Source organism: Poeciliopsis prolifica, unplaced genomic scaffold (assembly GCF_027474105.1).
Source record: "Poeciliopsis prolifica strain line A6 unplaced genomic scaffold, Auburn_PproV2 SCAFFOLD030, whole genome shotgun sequence".
Taxonomy (NCBI): domain Eukaryota; kingdom Metazoa; phylum Chordata; class Actinopteri; order Cyprinodontiformes; family Poeciliidae; genus Poeciliopsis; species Poeciliopsis prolifica.
The window spans coordinates 1,690,388-1,705,467 of NW_026562405.1; the positions used below are offsets into that span (position 1 = coordinate 1,690,388).

Below are 15,080 nucleotides of genomic sequence, written 5' to 3' on the forward strand. Positions count from 1 at the left end.
TGTTACAGTTGAAAGAAGAGTTGTTTGAGACATTGATCAGGGTACAAGAGATACTTGTATCTCCGTGTATGGTATGTGCTCTACTTTTTAGACAGATGTATTGAGAGTAAATTACTTTTTGATCATCTTATTTGTTGAGATGCTCCTGTGTGTGTGTGTAGTATTGGTTTCATAGCTTCTGTGTAGTTATTGTCAAAACCCTTGTGATTTTTCTGACTAATTTTCGTTGTGATTGTTGTTTTTTGTATGAATTTGCCGGGAGTTTCTTTCTGTGAAGCTGTGGCGAGCGAAATGAATGCATAACTGAGACAAGATTGGGCTGTCACTAAATTAAGAGTGACAAAGCATGAATGTGTGGGTTATTAGATAAAATACTCACCGCTCGCCCCCTCTAGTGAGACATGGATTACCTCTGCTGGGGTAAAACTACCAACATAAAAGGACAGTTCATGAATCCTAAAGACATAAACACTGTCACACAGTGACGTTGTTGCACTGCTGGCACCTGTGTTAACCCTGCAGCTCCGACTTTGCATCAATCCCAGCGTCTCTGTAAGCAAGTGACTCGACTTGTGAGGAATCCAGTTGTTCCTCTTTACTGTCATAGCCTACTGGCCCACTGCCTCACCCCAAAGCAGCTGATGTCTCTCACCAGCATTCTATAAATAGTCAAGTCAGCCAGAACAAACTACAATTATCATAAGCACAGCGACAGCAGCTTAAAGGATGGCAGATCTGCCTAAGCCATCCTGTGCTGCAATAGATTGAGTATAAAGCAGTGCTTCTCAATTATTTTCTGTTACGCCCCCCCTAGCAAGAAGAAAACTATTCGCGCCCCCCACTCCCCACCGTGACTATCCATCTCTGCATAACATTTTCCTTATTAACATTAAAGAAAAAGAAAGACATATGGTCAAACTTACAAAGAATAACTTTATTAAATTGTGTTTTAAGTCTGCAACAGAAAAGATTTTAAGTGCATCAATGCCTGAAATTAAAAATAAATAAATCCATGTCTACTGCTGCAGGCAGTATCAGCTCCTCTGCTATGGTGTGGGGCTTTTTGCACTGCGCAATTTGGTACGCCACCTTATATGATGCTAGCAGCGCTCGATGGTTTACTGAAGTAGCCTTCACAAAGCGGGATGACTGTTGGCAATATTCAGCACGTTTTCGCTGAAAAAACTCTAGCGGCTTATCGGCGTGATTGGGATGTAACGTATTTAAGTGACGCACTAATTTATTTGGCTTCATGCTGTCCGCTGCGAGCATTTTTAGACACAGCAAACACACCGGTCTTTCCTCTTCTCCAACTGTAGTCACAGTGAAGCCAAGCGCTAAATAAGATTTGTCGTATTTCCTCTTCTTAGCTTTCGGTTGACTTTCTGTTGTCTCATTCTTTGTCTCTCTCCGCTTTTCTTTTCATCCCTGTTAAAAACTTTTTCATGTTGGGGGTTGTTGAATAACGGAGGCCATAGACAGAACGCAGTCGGAGCTTTTTGTTGACTTAACACTGCTAACCAAGGCAAACCTGTTGTCTTGTAAGTCGTAAAATGTTGCACTGTCGCAAACGTGACAGAAGTAACAATGAGAGCGCCACTGCCGCCTACTGTGCGCAATTACACTTTCTACTAGTACGGCCAAAAAAAAAAAGCCTGTTCCCCAGGATCACACGCGCCCCCCCAAGTATCGCACCGCGCCCCCCAAAGGGGGCCCGCCCCACTATTTGAGAAGCACTGGTATAAAGCAACACAGGATTGGGAGTCCTTCAGGGTACCAATTATCTTCGCCGAGTACTTAAGCTTCAACTGAAAACCACTTTCCCCCACAAACCTCCACTGCAGTTGTTGTATTATTCCAGTATTTATTTCCTATATGGTGTGAAATGTCATGATTGATTTGCTGTACGTTTTTGAGTCTGTATCGAATTCTCACCTGTTTGCGCCTACTTTCTTCTTTTGACAGTCACCATACAACAGTGGGCAAAACGCCGGCTCCACTCCTTTAGTGTATTCTCCCCAAACACAGCCAATGAATGCACAGCCACAGAGTCGCCCGGTGAGTTTCTCTTTGCTTGCACACTTCCAGCTGACTCACCTCAGACACTTTAAGCTCTATTCTGATTCTAGTAGAAGTCGAGCATCTGTGAATGGGGGGGGGCTATTTAAGACACAAGGAGATTTGTTGTCTGATCGAACTGCCAAGGTACTTAACATAGTTGTAATAATTCAATTAGGCTGTATTGTTTCTTAATGAGCTCGTTGTGGGTGTTCTTATCGCTGATGACACACAGGAAATGAGTTTATGCTGGTGTCATTTTTTATCTTTAATGTTAACCACTATATCACTCATTTCTGTAACATTAAGCACACACAGCAGTCTCTGTTCTGCATATTAAAACATCAATTCTAAATTAAATGGATTAAACTATTTGTGTACTGTCAGTGTTTGGATTATGGCAGTTTTTGGTTTTTTTAGATTCATTTTTGACAGCTTGATTTAAATTAGGGTCAGTGTACTTCAGATACTTTTCTACTATGAGACACATTTTCCCCAGATTTATTTTAAAGGCGACTTTGGTTTTTCTAATTTTTTCATGAGCGTTTCTAGTGTGTAATGTAATGTAAGCTCGGAATGGGCCAATTTCACTGTATAGCAACTTTCGACAGGCACTTTCTCAAAAGTGCTAAATATGTGCTTCATTCACCATCTTGCGTTTAAGCTCCTTTAAATAAAATCCCAGAGGCAGTGCTGGGTTTTATCTTGTGCCAGTAATTGCAGAGTGAACATCATACCTGACCTACTAGTCAGGTATGACCAGCAGGTATGACCAGCAGGTTGGGTATGCGTTTGAAAGAGAAATGCTTTTTCTCCTCCGAAAGCGCTTGGAGGAGAAATTCCTCAAATGCTTTTCCTTGTTTAAACAACAACAACAAAAAAAATACTTTTAGAAATGTCAAAAGTCCAGACTTGGCCACCAGTGGAGCCTCACCCTGCGGTGCACAATATATCCAAATATGTCTTTTATTAATGTGCAAAATATCAGCAGTGCAGAAGGACTATTTGGAATGGGACTTTTGTTGGCTGTGATATTTCAAGTCTGAAAACTAACAAGTTGGACTTTATCTTATGTTTCAGATGAAAACATCTACTGCTATGAAATTATCATAGCAGTAGAAATGAGACGTATATGAATGTTGTAATTAATGCTGTTATTGTTGTATTGGACAGTAAGCTGATGGTTGAATTATGCTGTATTTTTCTGTATCCCTGGCACTACCCAACACTCCTTTATACAACAATTTGACACACTTTCTGACACATGATGCATGAGTATTAGCGTGTCTGTTGGTAATACAAGGTTGCAAACAAAACGGGTAGTATGGCTAAATAAATAACTCCCGTCTACTTAAAAAACGTATTCTTTACACCCCTCCGTAGTACTTAAGAAAATGTTTTTTTCCCCCTTTTTATTTCAAATATTAATGTTGAATTAATATTTCCTTTCAATATTTAAGTTGTAATTTGGATTTGAGTCTTGAAATAAATCTGTGTCCAAAATTATGTGGGATCAGAACTGTTGAAACTTTTTCATATTTATAACAAACAAATTTTACAATCTTCCTCCTGCATACATGAAACGCGCTCACTGATTTCTTTTTTTTTTCACTCTTCTTCTATGGATCCTCTCATCAAAATTTAAGATCACTTTACATGTATTATTATTATTGGACTATACAATATATTGGAGACATTAAATTAAAACGATCAAGACATACATGTTTTTAATTATTTGATTGAAATTTTCTGAAAGCGTCATTACAATATAATGATATGCCATTTTGTTTACATATTATCATACGTCCTGAACCTATACCAATGCATTCAGTAGATTTTGTATTACTGAAGTTGTGTCATATATCTTGTGCCATGTGTCTTTAAAGCTTTGCGCTGTGGTATTTTTATTGTATTTTCAAGCCTCTGCCTCCGTCGCTCATACCGTATCTGTGTTTCTCTTCTGCTCTCTATTCTCCCCGCTTTGCCATCACTGCTTCACTCTCCTTGCTGGACCTCTCCTCCCTCCCCCACCAGTTTGCTACGGGCCCTCGACCAACCCACCATCAGGTAATTTACCCCTGCTAGACGCCCCTCCTGTATCCCTCTTTTGCATCATCATCATCAAAGCAGTGTGTTGGTCCTTGATGGCAAAAGAGCTTTTTGTGGAGGGTCTGCTTGTGCTTAAAAATACAGATTTAAAACATGTTAAGTACCTTGGAATCCGATAAAAGAGTGATCCAGTGAGCTATGATTGTGTTTGTTTTTTTTTTTTTTTGACATTATGACTTGATTTTAGATGTAATTGTTTTCCAGAACCCGGTAGCCAAATTACTAGACTGATTTATACTCAAATTTTTGTTTCTGTACATGCTCAGGTATTTTGTATTTAAAAAGACTTTTATGGGTTATGTAAAAACTACTGATTTCAACTTTAATATCCGAAGTTATGTGCAAATTCTGATGCCTGATTTCTGTGCACTAGCTGTTCTAGTTATGTCTGTGGTCAACCTCATTAGAAGAATATCTTGGCAAAGATTCCACCTGATTTAAAGTGATATTATTTCAAGCAGATGACTGAAATGTGTGTTCCCTTATTGGAATGTTTTACGGTGTGAAAATGTTAACAGCTGTGAATTCCAGAATTGGCTGAATAAACTAGGGCAGCTACTAGTTGTTTCTAGTTACTGATTTCTCTGTTGATTATTCTGATGATTAATCGGATAAAAACATTGGCACATTTTGCAGATTTTTTTTTTATTAAGCCTTTTTTATACAATATTTGAAACTGATTCATTAAAGGCCTTGTCCAAGAGTGAAAATTGGAGTTATGACACTCATGCATAAATAAATTAAGTAGTACTGAAAAGTCTCTACATTGCAAAGTTATAGAAGAACCAAACGGTCACCTTAAACTGAGAGAACATTTCTCAGGATGTTTAGGAACAACCCAATAACCTAAAAAAGCTGAAGCCTGACTTTAACTAGATCTTTTACAACACCAGAGTAACAGATTAATGTTGTCATGAATTGAGACTATTTTGACCTCAAATTTGTGATGATGAGATGGATGTTTTGAAAATTCAATTACAGACTTTCAAGCCAAAGAAAATGTTAGCAGCTGTTAAGCACAGTGGTGGTAGAATCATGTTGTGGGGTTGTTGTAGCGCTTCAACCTCAACCCAAACCATTAAGAATGTATGACATCTAGTTAACGGTCCATTCCAGCAAAGGAAGCCATATTAGCAAATCTGGTCAAACAACCAGGTAGAATCACATCAGTTATTGATGGATACAGAAAGCAAACTCCCACACTGCTTTGTGGGAGTTTGCATATAGTTAATTTTCATCCTATATGCACCTTTAAAAATATATATATATTGTATAATTATTCTACTCTTAAAAATGCATTGTTTAAATAAGTTTTCAAAAGGCCTAAAATAACATATCTAGCAATTATGAATTTATCAATCAGTTAAATTTTATTTGTATGGCACCTTTCAGCAATAAGGCATCTCAAAGTGCTTTACATCATAAAAACAAAAGGTACAACACACAGTCAACAACAATACATTTTGCACTTCAGATTATTGATTGTTTCATAATTAAGTTTCAAAAGCAACTCAGCTGAGTTTCATTCTAGATTTAAAGGAATTCAGTGTTTCAACTGTTTTCTGGAAGTTTGTTCCAGATTTCTGGTACATTGAAATCTGGAAGCTATACAGTAAACAACTGACTCACTCTGTTCTCTCAAGCGTAATTTTGTCAGTTCACTAAATTCAGAAGCAGATTAATTTAAGATGTGAACCTGTAAAATGCTTTAGGATTCTGTTAAATCTGTTTTAATGATAATCTGACCTCACACCTGAACATAGACATGAGAACTGTGAGAAATAAAAAATCTGGCACAATTTTCATGAGACTGTGATCTTGTGAAAAAGTATTTAAACATTAAGACTGCTGTTTATTGGTCTTTTAGCCATTTGATTTCTTTAAAGCTACAAATAAGAAAAAACAATTAGACAGGCACCAAAAATGGCAAATTACATATTCACATCTCACTACTTTTAGAATAATTAACTCCTATTGACAATTACTTTTTATTTGTGATATGAAATTACTGCTGGCCAGGTAGGAAGTATTTTGGAGTATATATATGAATGATAGTGTTTACCCGTCTAAGTACAGGTCTGTTTTCCTGACCGACACTTGAGGAAATCAGAAACTGGACAGCTGACACATACAGAACAAACATCTGTGGATTTTGAAGGGCAAATTGATGTTTGTGTCTGATAGGTCAGTGTTTACGATGTTTGTGTGTTACCGAGAGGACGGAAAGAGTCTTAAACCTGTCTTGGTGTTGACATTTATTTCATGTGGCTTTCAGTTTGCGTTGTGTGTGTTGATTCACACAGAAGCTTGCCATAAGACTGATGTGTTCATTCATTGTGCTCTGGACGAACGGCCGCAGTATAACTCACTCGGTAACATCCTCACCTTCTGGATGCTTCTCTTTGGACACATTTTAAGCAGACTATTAATAGTATGGTGTCAAAGCGTAACGGGGGTGTTTGTTGGCGATAGGTGTGTGTGTGTGTGTAAGTACACACACTGGAGTGGATGCTCTGGCTGTCACAAACTGGCTCTGAGATTTCTTGTGCCACCACGGAAGTGGAATTGGAAAGCAGATGAAGCTGAACAGTGGCTCATTATACTCACAGAGAAAACAGCTATTGTTCTCCTGAAACACTCTCGATGCACAGAAAAGGAAGCTTTAATATGAGAAAATTGATTTGGCCAAAATGCTCTATTTGAACTTTTATGTATTTGAAGCTGATGTATGTGTCGGTTTATTTGAGGAAGAAGATCTAAGTCAGAAGTTATTTCACCACAAAAACAAACAAGCTCTGTTTTTCAGTAAGCGGTTTTATTATTAGTATTTCTTCTATAAAAGGTTCTTCTTTGTTGGGTATGCTTTCAGTATTTTTATTTGAACTAGCAACACCACAGGCCATAACAAGTGTTTGCTATGATTTCCAATCATTTAGCCAACTCTTGGGTCAAATGTTTCCTTATATACCACTAATTTAAGATGTGAACCTGTGAAATGGCTAAAACATTTTTGTTGCTCGCATGCACTAACAGATTTGCACATAGTTTTATTTAAACAACATCTTGGCTCAACTAATCTGCAACCTTAGAAAGCAGACATTGTTCTGTCTAAATGAAGCTTTGCAGAGTCGAGTAGACATCAGGTGGATGGTTTTTAGCAAAAGGTGAGGAATAAATAATGATGGAGTTTTGCACTCTCTCAACTATTAAAGTGTTAGGCTTTAATAGTTGTGACAGGAGGTGCATGTAAACCTTTGTGAGTTGATATCAACAGAAGAAGTTTAGTTGAGTCAGCAAATGTGCTTCAGATTGGCTACAAGTCAACCCATAGCACTTAGTTGGAGTAAATTCTGCAGCTGGCTAGGGTTAAAAAATGTCAGTTTAAGAAAACATAAAATACAGTAGGAGAATGTGATTTCAGCAAAGAAAAGTACCTCTGAAAAGCTATGTGGCTTTTCAAAGAGATGGGCTAAAACAAACAAACAAAAAGAAACAATATGTTTTTTATTTAACATATTGGTATCAGTCCCATAACACAAATGGCAGCAAGATGGAAATAAATATCTGCTGTTGAGTGGCCCAGTTTTACTTATTGGACTGATGCTGGTGAATTATTAGAGATGTGTGTAATGATTATTGCCCTTGATGACAATATATTGGTATTGATATTTACCCAAAATGTGCTTATTGATGCATCTCTGGTGTAAATAAATAAAGATGTATTCATTTGTGGAGTTGTATTTATCTGTGGTTGGCATTCTTAGGCTCTGCTGTTATCAAGCCCTGACACTTTCCCATAATTGTTCATAGATCGACTTTAATGCCCTGAAGGCTACCCTCAACTCTAACTTTGACCTCTAACACACCAACCGGTTGTTAAATTATGTTTGTCGTTCTATTTTGTAATCATGAACCAGAAATTAACTTGAAACAGGTTTACACTTGTCCATGCTCCAAATAAATAAGTCATGCACAAACTGGGAAAAGCGGTTTTTGGCTGTGAGGCCTTAGTGTTGTTGAGTCCTAGATGGATCTGTGGTTCAGCAGTAAACATGTTCTGAACAGGTTACTTCATGAAATAATTTACAGCAAACACTCTGAGAATTTAGCCAGCTGCATGGGTAGAAAGATAGGATCTAATCTTTTTTGCTCTTTTTCATTGTCTTTTTATAAGAGGCTGATCCAAAGAGTGGTTGCTTAAATCTGTTGTATTTAATTTGCTTTAAATTAAAAATGGTGGATAACACTTTGACGACTTGTGAATAAGACTGACATAAAACTGTTATAAACATGTAATAACACTGTCATAAACATGAGTAAGTCTTCATGAATATTTATGATGTCAAAATGTCATTTCATAAATCATGACACTTTTAAATACAAAGTTGACATTATTCAAAATGTCTTTGTCATGAAAACTTTTCATTAACCTAGACAAAAATGTTTTCTTTATGACAACTTGAGATTAACCAAGAAATCATGACCTGATATAAATTTCTTTAAAAAATATTACTGATTAAACTTTGAAAATTATGTAGCTTTATGCTAATAAAGCTAAAGTTTAATCATTAATACTTTTATAACAAATTTATGTCAGATCATGATTTCTTGGTTAATCTCAAGTTGTCATAACGAAGAGGACTAATGAGTACCACATGTATCCTTTAATAATCAAATCAGGACCAATTAATTTCTATGGCAGTTTGGGAAATAAAAAAAATTAAAAAAGACTCAACAGTTTGATTGAAACGGACACTTTCCATCTAAAGAACAGCTTACGGGTAAAGACTGTTGAATCAAACCGGATGTTGCGTTTTTAAGATAACTTGTGAATTGATGCTATATGAAAACGATGAAGGTGAAGCAATATCCATAGATGAGGTAGTCTGGCGGATTTTTAGTCTATACTAAGCTACCAGGTGAGTCCCACTGTTGAATCTTTATATGTCGAGTCAGGAGAATTTCTCACCTGTGATGATCTCCATAGTTTCATATGATTCTGCGAAAAAGTTAGGGTTGCCAAACCTGCATTTTGGGGCCTCGGGTAGCTAAACCTCATATTTCCTCTGCCATTGAATGGTGGTTAAAGTGGCTAATGAATGATGATGAATTTGTGTGTCAAATGGAAGAAGATGCTCAGCTTTCTGTTTGTGTGTGGATGTTTAAAACTCACCAGTTTATCCTCCCACTGGCTTCTCTTTCTTTACTGCTTTCAAACCCCAAGGGAGGATTCAGGCCCATCCAGGTAACACCAACATCCCTCTGTGTCAAGTCTCTGCAGAGATGCATGGCATGAAGAGGATCATCCTGAAATGATCCTGTCCCTCCTAACTTTTAATCCCGTACACCTCCTTTTCCCCTCCTCCATCTTTACTGCAGTAAACACAGAGTATGGAGGCTTGTTGTTATCGTTTTATTCTCTGATGTCCTTCAGAGTGCCACTAGAGGACTCTTTTGACACTTTTAAGTTTGTTTAATTGGCTCCATTCATTACTCATCTTTAATGAGTTTGCACAGTGAAATAAATTGCATGCCTAATATAAGAGATGCAGCATATTTCCTTTGTAAGCGTTTTCTTTGTTTTTGTTTTCTTCCTGTCAAAATATTGTCAGTGACGTTTCTGAATTGTGTTGTATTGAGCAAGTTTAAGTGGTTTCTGTGTTGCATAAAGATCTATTTTAGTTTCCCTTTTTGTTTTCAGCCAGTATTATAAAGTTGTTTTTGTCTTTTCACTATTTGTTGCTTAGCCAACAGCTTTACAGAGAATTTCACTGAGAGTGTCTTTAGGTGACTGTTAATGAACAGTTTCCTGTTCATTTCCCACATTTCCCCCACAACTATTTATAATAAAACCACTGAGGCTAATACATTATGTGAAAGGTGTTTTCACTCTTGATATTTTTGGACAGTTTTACAGCCTTGTTTATCCCTGTGTCCTACACTTATGGAATATTGTGACTAACGTCAAACATTCCAAGTTTGGCCTAGTAGCTTTCTTTTTATTTATTTATTTTCTTACAGAATTACCTGATTTTGAGCACTTCATTGTGATGTGCTTTACAGAAGTCACTGTTGCTGCATTTGCAGTCATTTCTGTTTTAGCACATGTAAGGTAAAATGATAAATGGCAAAGAAAGTTTTGAAGATTTCTAAAAATGTTATTTTGGTGGCAATGCCTGTACACTGAAATAGGTACTTGTGGTTTACATAGAGAATATAATTTTTGATACAGTTGTTGATTTATTGATTTTATTTTTAAATATATATTTATTTATAACTGAAATTCAGAATACATTTAACTAATTACATAACTAGTGCTCAGAGTTTCCTTCAGAAAACGTACTAACCCCAGTGGAAAGGATGCAATTATCCAATGGCCCACCATGTTTTTGAGATAAAAATGTTTAAAGTTGACAGGAAATTTACTGGAAGACATTAACAGTAACGAAACACCAACTATGGAGTCTTAACAAAAGGCAAACATAAAAAATGGCAAAAATGAAAAACAACATGCTTAGCCTGGTGGGGGCACAATTAAAGCCTGGTCACCAGGTGCATGTTGTCAAAAGTGCACTTTGTATGTTTGATTTTGTATGAATAAAAAAAAAGGTGTCAATGGAATCAAATATCTGTATTTGTTCCATTCTTTTTGACTGGTAGCCATTTTGAAACTGTGTGCTTTTCACTTATTAGATTGTGCTTTGACTGATAAAATTGTTAACATAGGCACTTCAAGTTTTCAGTAACAACTTGCGTATTTTCTTTTCTTATCTTTGCTGTAAAAATTTTCTTGGTGTTTTTTGGGTCTCTTGTTTTATTGAATATTTTTTATCTTAAGTTTCTGAAAACAATTATTTACGAATAAAACATATCAAACATATTGAGTATTTTTTTATTTAGGAGCTCAAAGATTAATGCCAGCATGCATGTTTCTAAGTATTTTTCTGCATTTCATTCATCTGAATGACATGCTGAAAATCTAAGAGACATTTTGAGCTGACCAAAACAAAGGCTCCAGTTGGAGAAAATATTTTCACATCTAGAAAAAATGTTAGTAACTGACATGTCTTGTTTTATTTCTGTCTTTCTTATATTACCCTCAGTTTTTTCAAAGGACTCAGATGCAGACTGCGAGGGCCTCGATGCCGACAAACTCACCCTCCATTCGTCCGGGTTCGCAGGCTCCCACGGCGGCTGTCTACCCCACCAATCAGCCCATCATGATGACCATGGCCCCAATGCCTTTTCCATCCCCACAGGCTCCACAGTACTACATCCCACAGGTGAATGCAAACCTTCATTTTTAAGTTTGGCTTAAAAGTGAATCAGGCAGAATAATTTATGTTGCTTTTATTTTTCTTAAACTTAACAAAAGTAATTACAATTTTAATTCAGATTGATTCATTAATACTTTGTGCAGCTAAAATAAGTTTGACATCAAATAGTTTTAATCATATTTACTGAATGTGAAAGCCCAATGTTAATATCTACATAAATGAAAATTAAGCCATGCAAAATCATACATTTTATCAGTGCATTAAAATTATTGATCAATTTCAATGATTTATAAAAATTATTAATATAGAAACTACTTATCTTTTGATGTGTAAGCTGAACACAAACATAGTCGCAGGCTTATTAATGTCAGTATCTGACATGTTTTTTTGTTTGTTTTTTAACTAATTTAAAAATATTAAAAATAAATAAATTTGTGTTTGTGGTATTTTCACTCACTTTCTTTTGCATCCCTCCAGTATCGGCCCAGTACACAATATGTGGGACCGCCACAGCAGTATTCAGTGCAGCCGCCCGGTTCTGGCACCTTCTACCCCGGTCCAGGACCAGGGGAGTACGCCAACCCATATCGTGAGTCTTTCACCTGTCATTAAGCACATGCAATCTCAAATCAGAATCACTCGTTCGCATAAATCACATTAGCTCTTTAGTCTAGAACCAGAACTTTGCTTTTACTAAAAATTTTCTTTTCTTGTAATCTGGCTCAGATCCCCTCAGGTACCACCCTCCGGTTTCACCCTCTGTCCCTGCTCCAGTTCCTACAGCGGGCCCAACCTTCTACCCTGGCCAGACTCTGTTCCCCCACTCGCCCTCGATCATAGTGCCTACACAACAACAACCTCAACCAGCCAGGCGTGAGAAGAAAACAGTAAGTATCTTAGTAGTTTTTTTCGACTTCTGTTCTTTTGCTAGTTCTTGTATTTGACATTTGTCAATTCAGTCACCAATTCACTTGGTAACAGAAATATCAGTCCCTTTCAGGACGTTTCTCAAGTCACACTGGAGAACACATTCAGGTTGCATATTTTTTGGAAATGTAAACAGCCATGGCAAAAAATCCAAATTGAACTGGCATCTATTCTAATGATCAATTATTCTGATGATTAATTGGATAAAAAAAAAAAAAAAAACATTGGCACATTCTGGAAATGTTTTATTCTTTTTTTGTGCAATGCTAGAAATACACAAAAAATGCAAACAACTAGCACAATTCCTTTTTCAAATGAAAACATTTTCAAACTTAACATGCAATATCCAGCATTCCTTTAGTGACCACTCGATCATTTGTAGCAAAGGAAGCATATTCAGTTAAAAATTATTTCTAACTGTAATATGTAAAAAGCTCAGCTTTTTCTGCTTGACTTAACATCAGTACAGTGTAGGGCTGATCTGGTGATTATTTTTTTGATCGATCGATTTAATAACAGGATAGCAAAAAGTGCTCATTAGGACAGAAGTTGAACCAGGTGAAGCTAAAACCGTGAAGGGAGTTTTCGGTAGAACAAATCCACAGACAAGAAAGATTTTAATCTTAAATGCAAATGTATATATTTTTTTGGTTTAACTACTACTCTGAGTGTCACTCTTTCTGAAAATTGTCATTTTTTTTGGGTCTGTATAATTCAGTTAATTGATTACTAATTTAGCTGTTGATTATTTTAAAAGCTGATTAATCACGATTAATGGATTGGTAAAATCAATTGATAATGATTCATCGGTTATTTTAATAATCCGTTAAGGTGATGCTCATTCACTTTGTTTGCCTTCTGTTTGGTCTCCGACTTTAAGACTTTAGTGAGGTCGCTGTTTCTGTTTTTTCTGCCATTGTCCTCACAGATCTGTATCCGCGACCCGAATCAGGGCGGTAAGGATATCACAGCAGAGATCTTGGCAGGGGGCTCAGGGAGCAGGAACTCAACACCACCTGTGGGTCCCCCTTCCTCCACCCCAACACCACCACAGGTATGGCTTTTTTAAGATTCTGGGAGACCTATGATACATCCACATTATGAGACAAGCTACGACTTTTAGGAATAAATGGGATGTTCTTTCCTAGTAATTTATTGCAATAATTCCAAGAGTCGCAACTTTATTAGTAAAAACTCAGTGGTTTATTACACCTTAAATTTTGCAGATATGTTGGGTAGTAAATACAAATGTGAATGTTTTCAGTGTGGTCTTATATAATGGCGCAGCACTAAGAGATGCCGCATTGTAAACAGGAAGAAAAATTATTCATTTTTTTAACAATTTTTCCAACAAATAATCTGAAAAAGGAGGTGCGTATATGTATTGAACCCCAAATAGAATCATTTCACAACGCTCTGTAGAACATTAAGACATGTAGGAAGAGGATCAAGGCCTTGTTATGTTGAAAACATCTCTCTTTGTTTTTCACCTGCTTTCTTCCCATTGCTGGTTGTTTTTCCTGCCTTCTACAGTAGATTGCATCAGTCTGTAAACTCCTGCAGAATCCTCTCAGATAGCTCTGACTTTCCTGAGTCAGCATGTCTCTATCCTTGCAGAAAGACAAAGTAATTAGTTTGACTTGCTGCTTAGAGTAGCTTGGATTGTGCGAACAACAAATGAGACAAAGTGATTTCAAATTGAATTGCTCGTCTAGATTCTGAAGAGGAATGTTAATGACTTTTTTCTCTTTGTGTTTTCCTGGGAATCTTAACAGCGTCTTTCCTATTCTTCATGTTTTCATTGTCCTGAGCTTTCATCCTTCCTTTACAGTCCTCCCATAGTAACACATAGTCATCCTCCCAATCATGTTTCTCTTCCACCGCTGTCTCCTTTTTTCCCACTTGTGGTCTTATGTATTTGTATGTTTACTTGCCTACATTTCAGCTAATCTATTTTCTGGTTTTCTGTGTTGATGGACTTTATGGCTGCACTCTCATTAGCTTCACATTTTCTCCCTCAAATCACAGCACCCAAGCAGCAGCCAGACTCCGGAGCAGCAGCAGTCGCAGCCTCCACCCCCTCAGCAGCAACAGGCTCATCCCGGAGGTCTGGCGCTTGAGCCGCAACAGATGCAGCAGCCGCCACTAATGACCGGGGCTTCAGACACCAAACCAGGGCCAGGTCTGCCCAAAAAACCTCCTTCCTACATCTCACGTTTTAAACAAGTTCAAATGATCTTTTAATTTTTACTTCGAACAGAAAATAACACAAAACCTTTGGTCCAAACAATGAACATTCAGACATGTACAAAATATTTCTTCTTGTTTCAGCTGGAATTTAGCACTTTAACTGGAGACATTTCAAAACATTTCCTCTTGTTTTCTTAAGCAGGGCTTGATCAGTGCTTGAAATTCTTGAAAATGCTTAAATTTCAAAAATATGTTTTCAGGGTTTGGATAGTGCTTGATTTATGTACATAATGTTTGAAATTACTTGCTATTCCATCTGCACAGTTTTGTAATAAGTCTTTAGGAGAAAAAAAACTCCATGTAGGAAATCAAGTGATTCAAGCATTTAATATGTATAGAAAGTTTATGTACCTTCACACAAACTAATTTGTTCAATGTAATGCATGTTTATTATTTCTAATGACTCAATGACTTATTAATTGAACTTATTAATTAAATTTATTATATGCTATACATTAG

The 15,080-nt window shown here is 36.8% G+C and overlaps 1 protein-coding gene across 11 annotated transcripts in view; it reads left to right on the top strand.

The window, feature by feature from the left end:
* Positions 1-15,080, top strand: part of eif4g3a (eukaryotic translation initiation factor 4 gamma, 3a) — a 56,823-nt gene that overhangs the window by 21,201 nt on the left and 20,542 nt on the right. For 4 of the 11 annotated variants that reach the window (XM_055050413.1, XM_055050415.1, XM_055050408.1 and 1 more), the window contains 8 exons: positions 1,966-2,058; positions 4,093-4,125; positions 9,392-9,412; positions 11,271-11,450; positions 11,922-12,033; positions 12,171-12,331; positions 13,291-13,425; positions 14,400-14,553. In XM_055050413.1, the coding sequence (XP_054906388.1) occupies positions 1,966-2,058; positions 4,093-4,125; positions 9,392-9,412; positions 11,271-11,450; positions 11,922-12,033; positions 12,171-12,331; positions 13,291-13,425; positions 14,400-14,553 (889 nt within the window). The remainder of the gene's footprint in view (positions 1-1,965; positions 2,059-4,092; positions 4,126-9,391; positions 9,413-11,270; positions 11,451-11,921; positions 12,034-12,170; positions 12,332-13,290; positions 13,426-14,399; positions 14,554-15,080) is intronic. The other 7 variants (XM_055050410.1, XM_055050417.1, XM_055050411.1 and 4 more) reach the window with 5 other exon arrangements.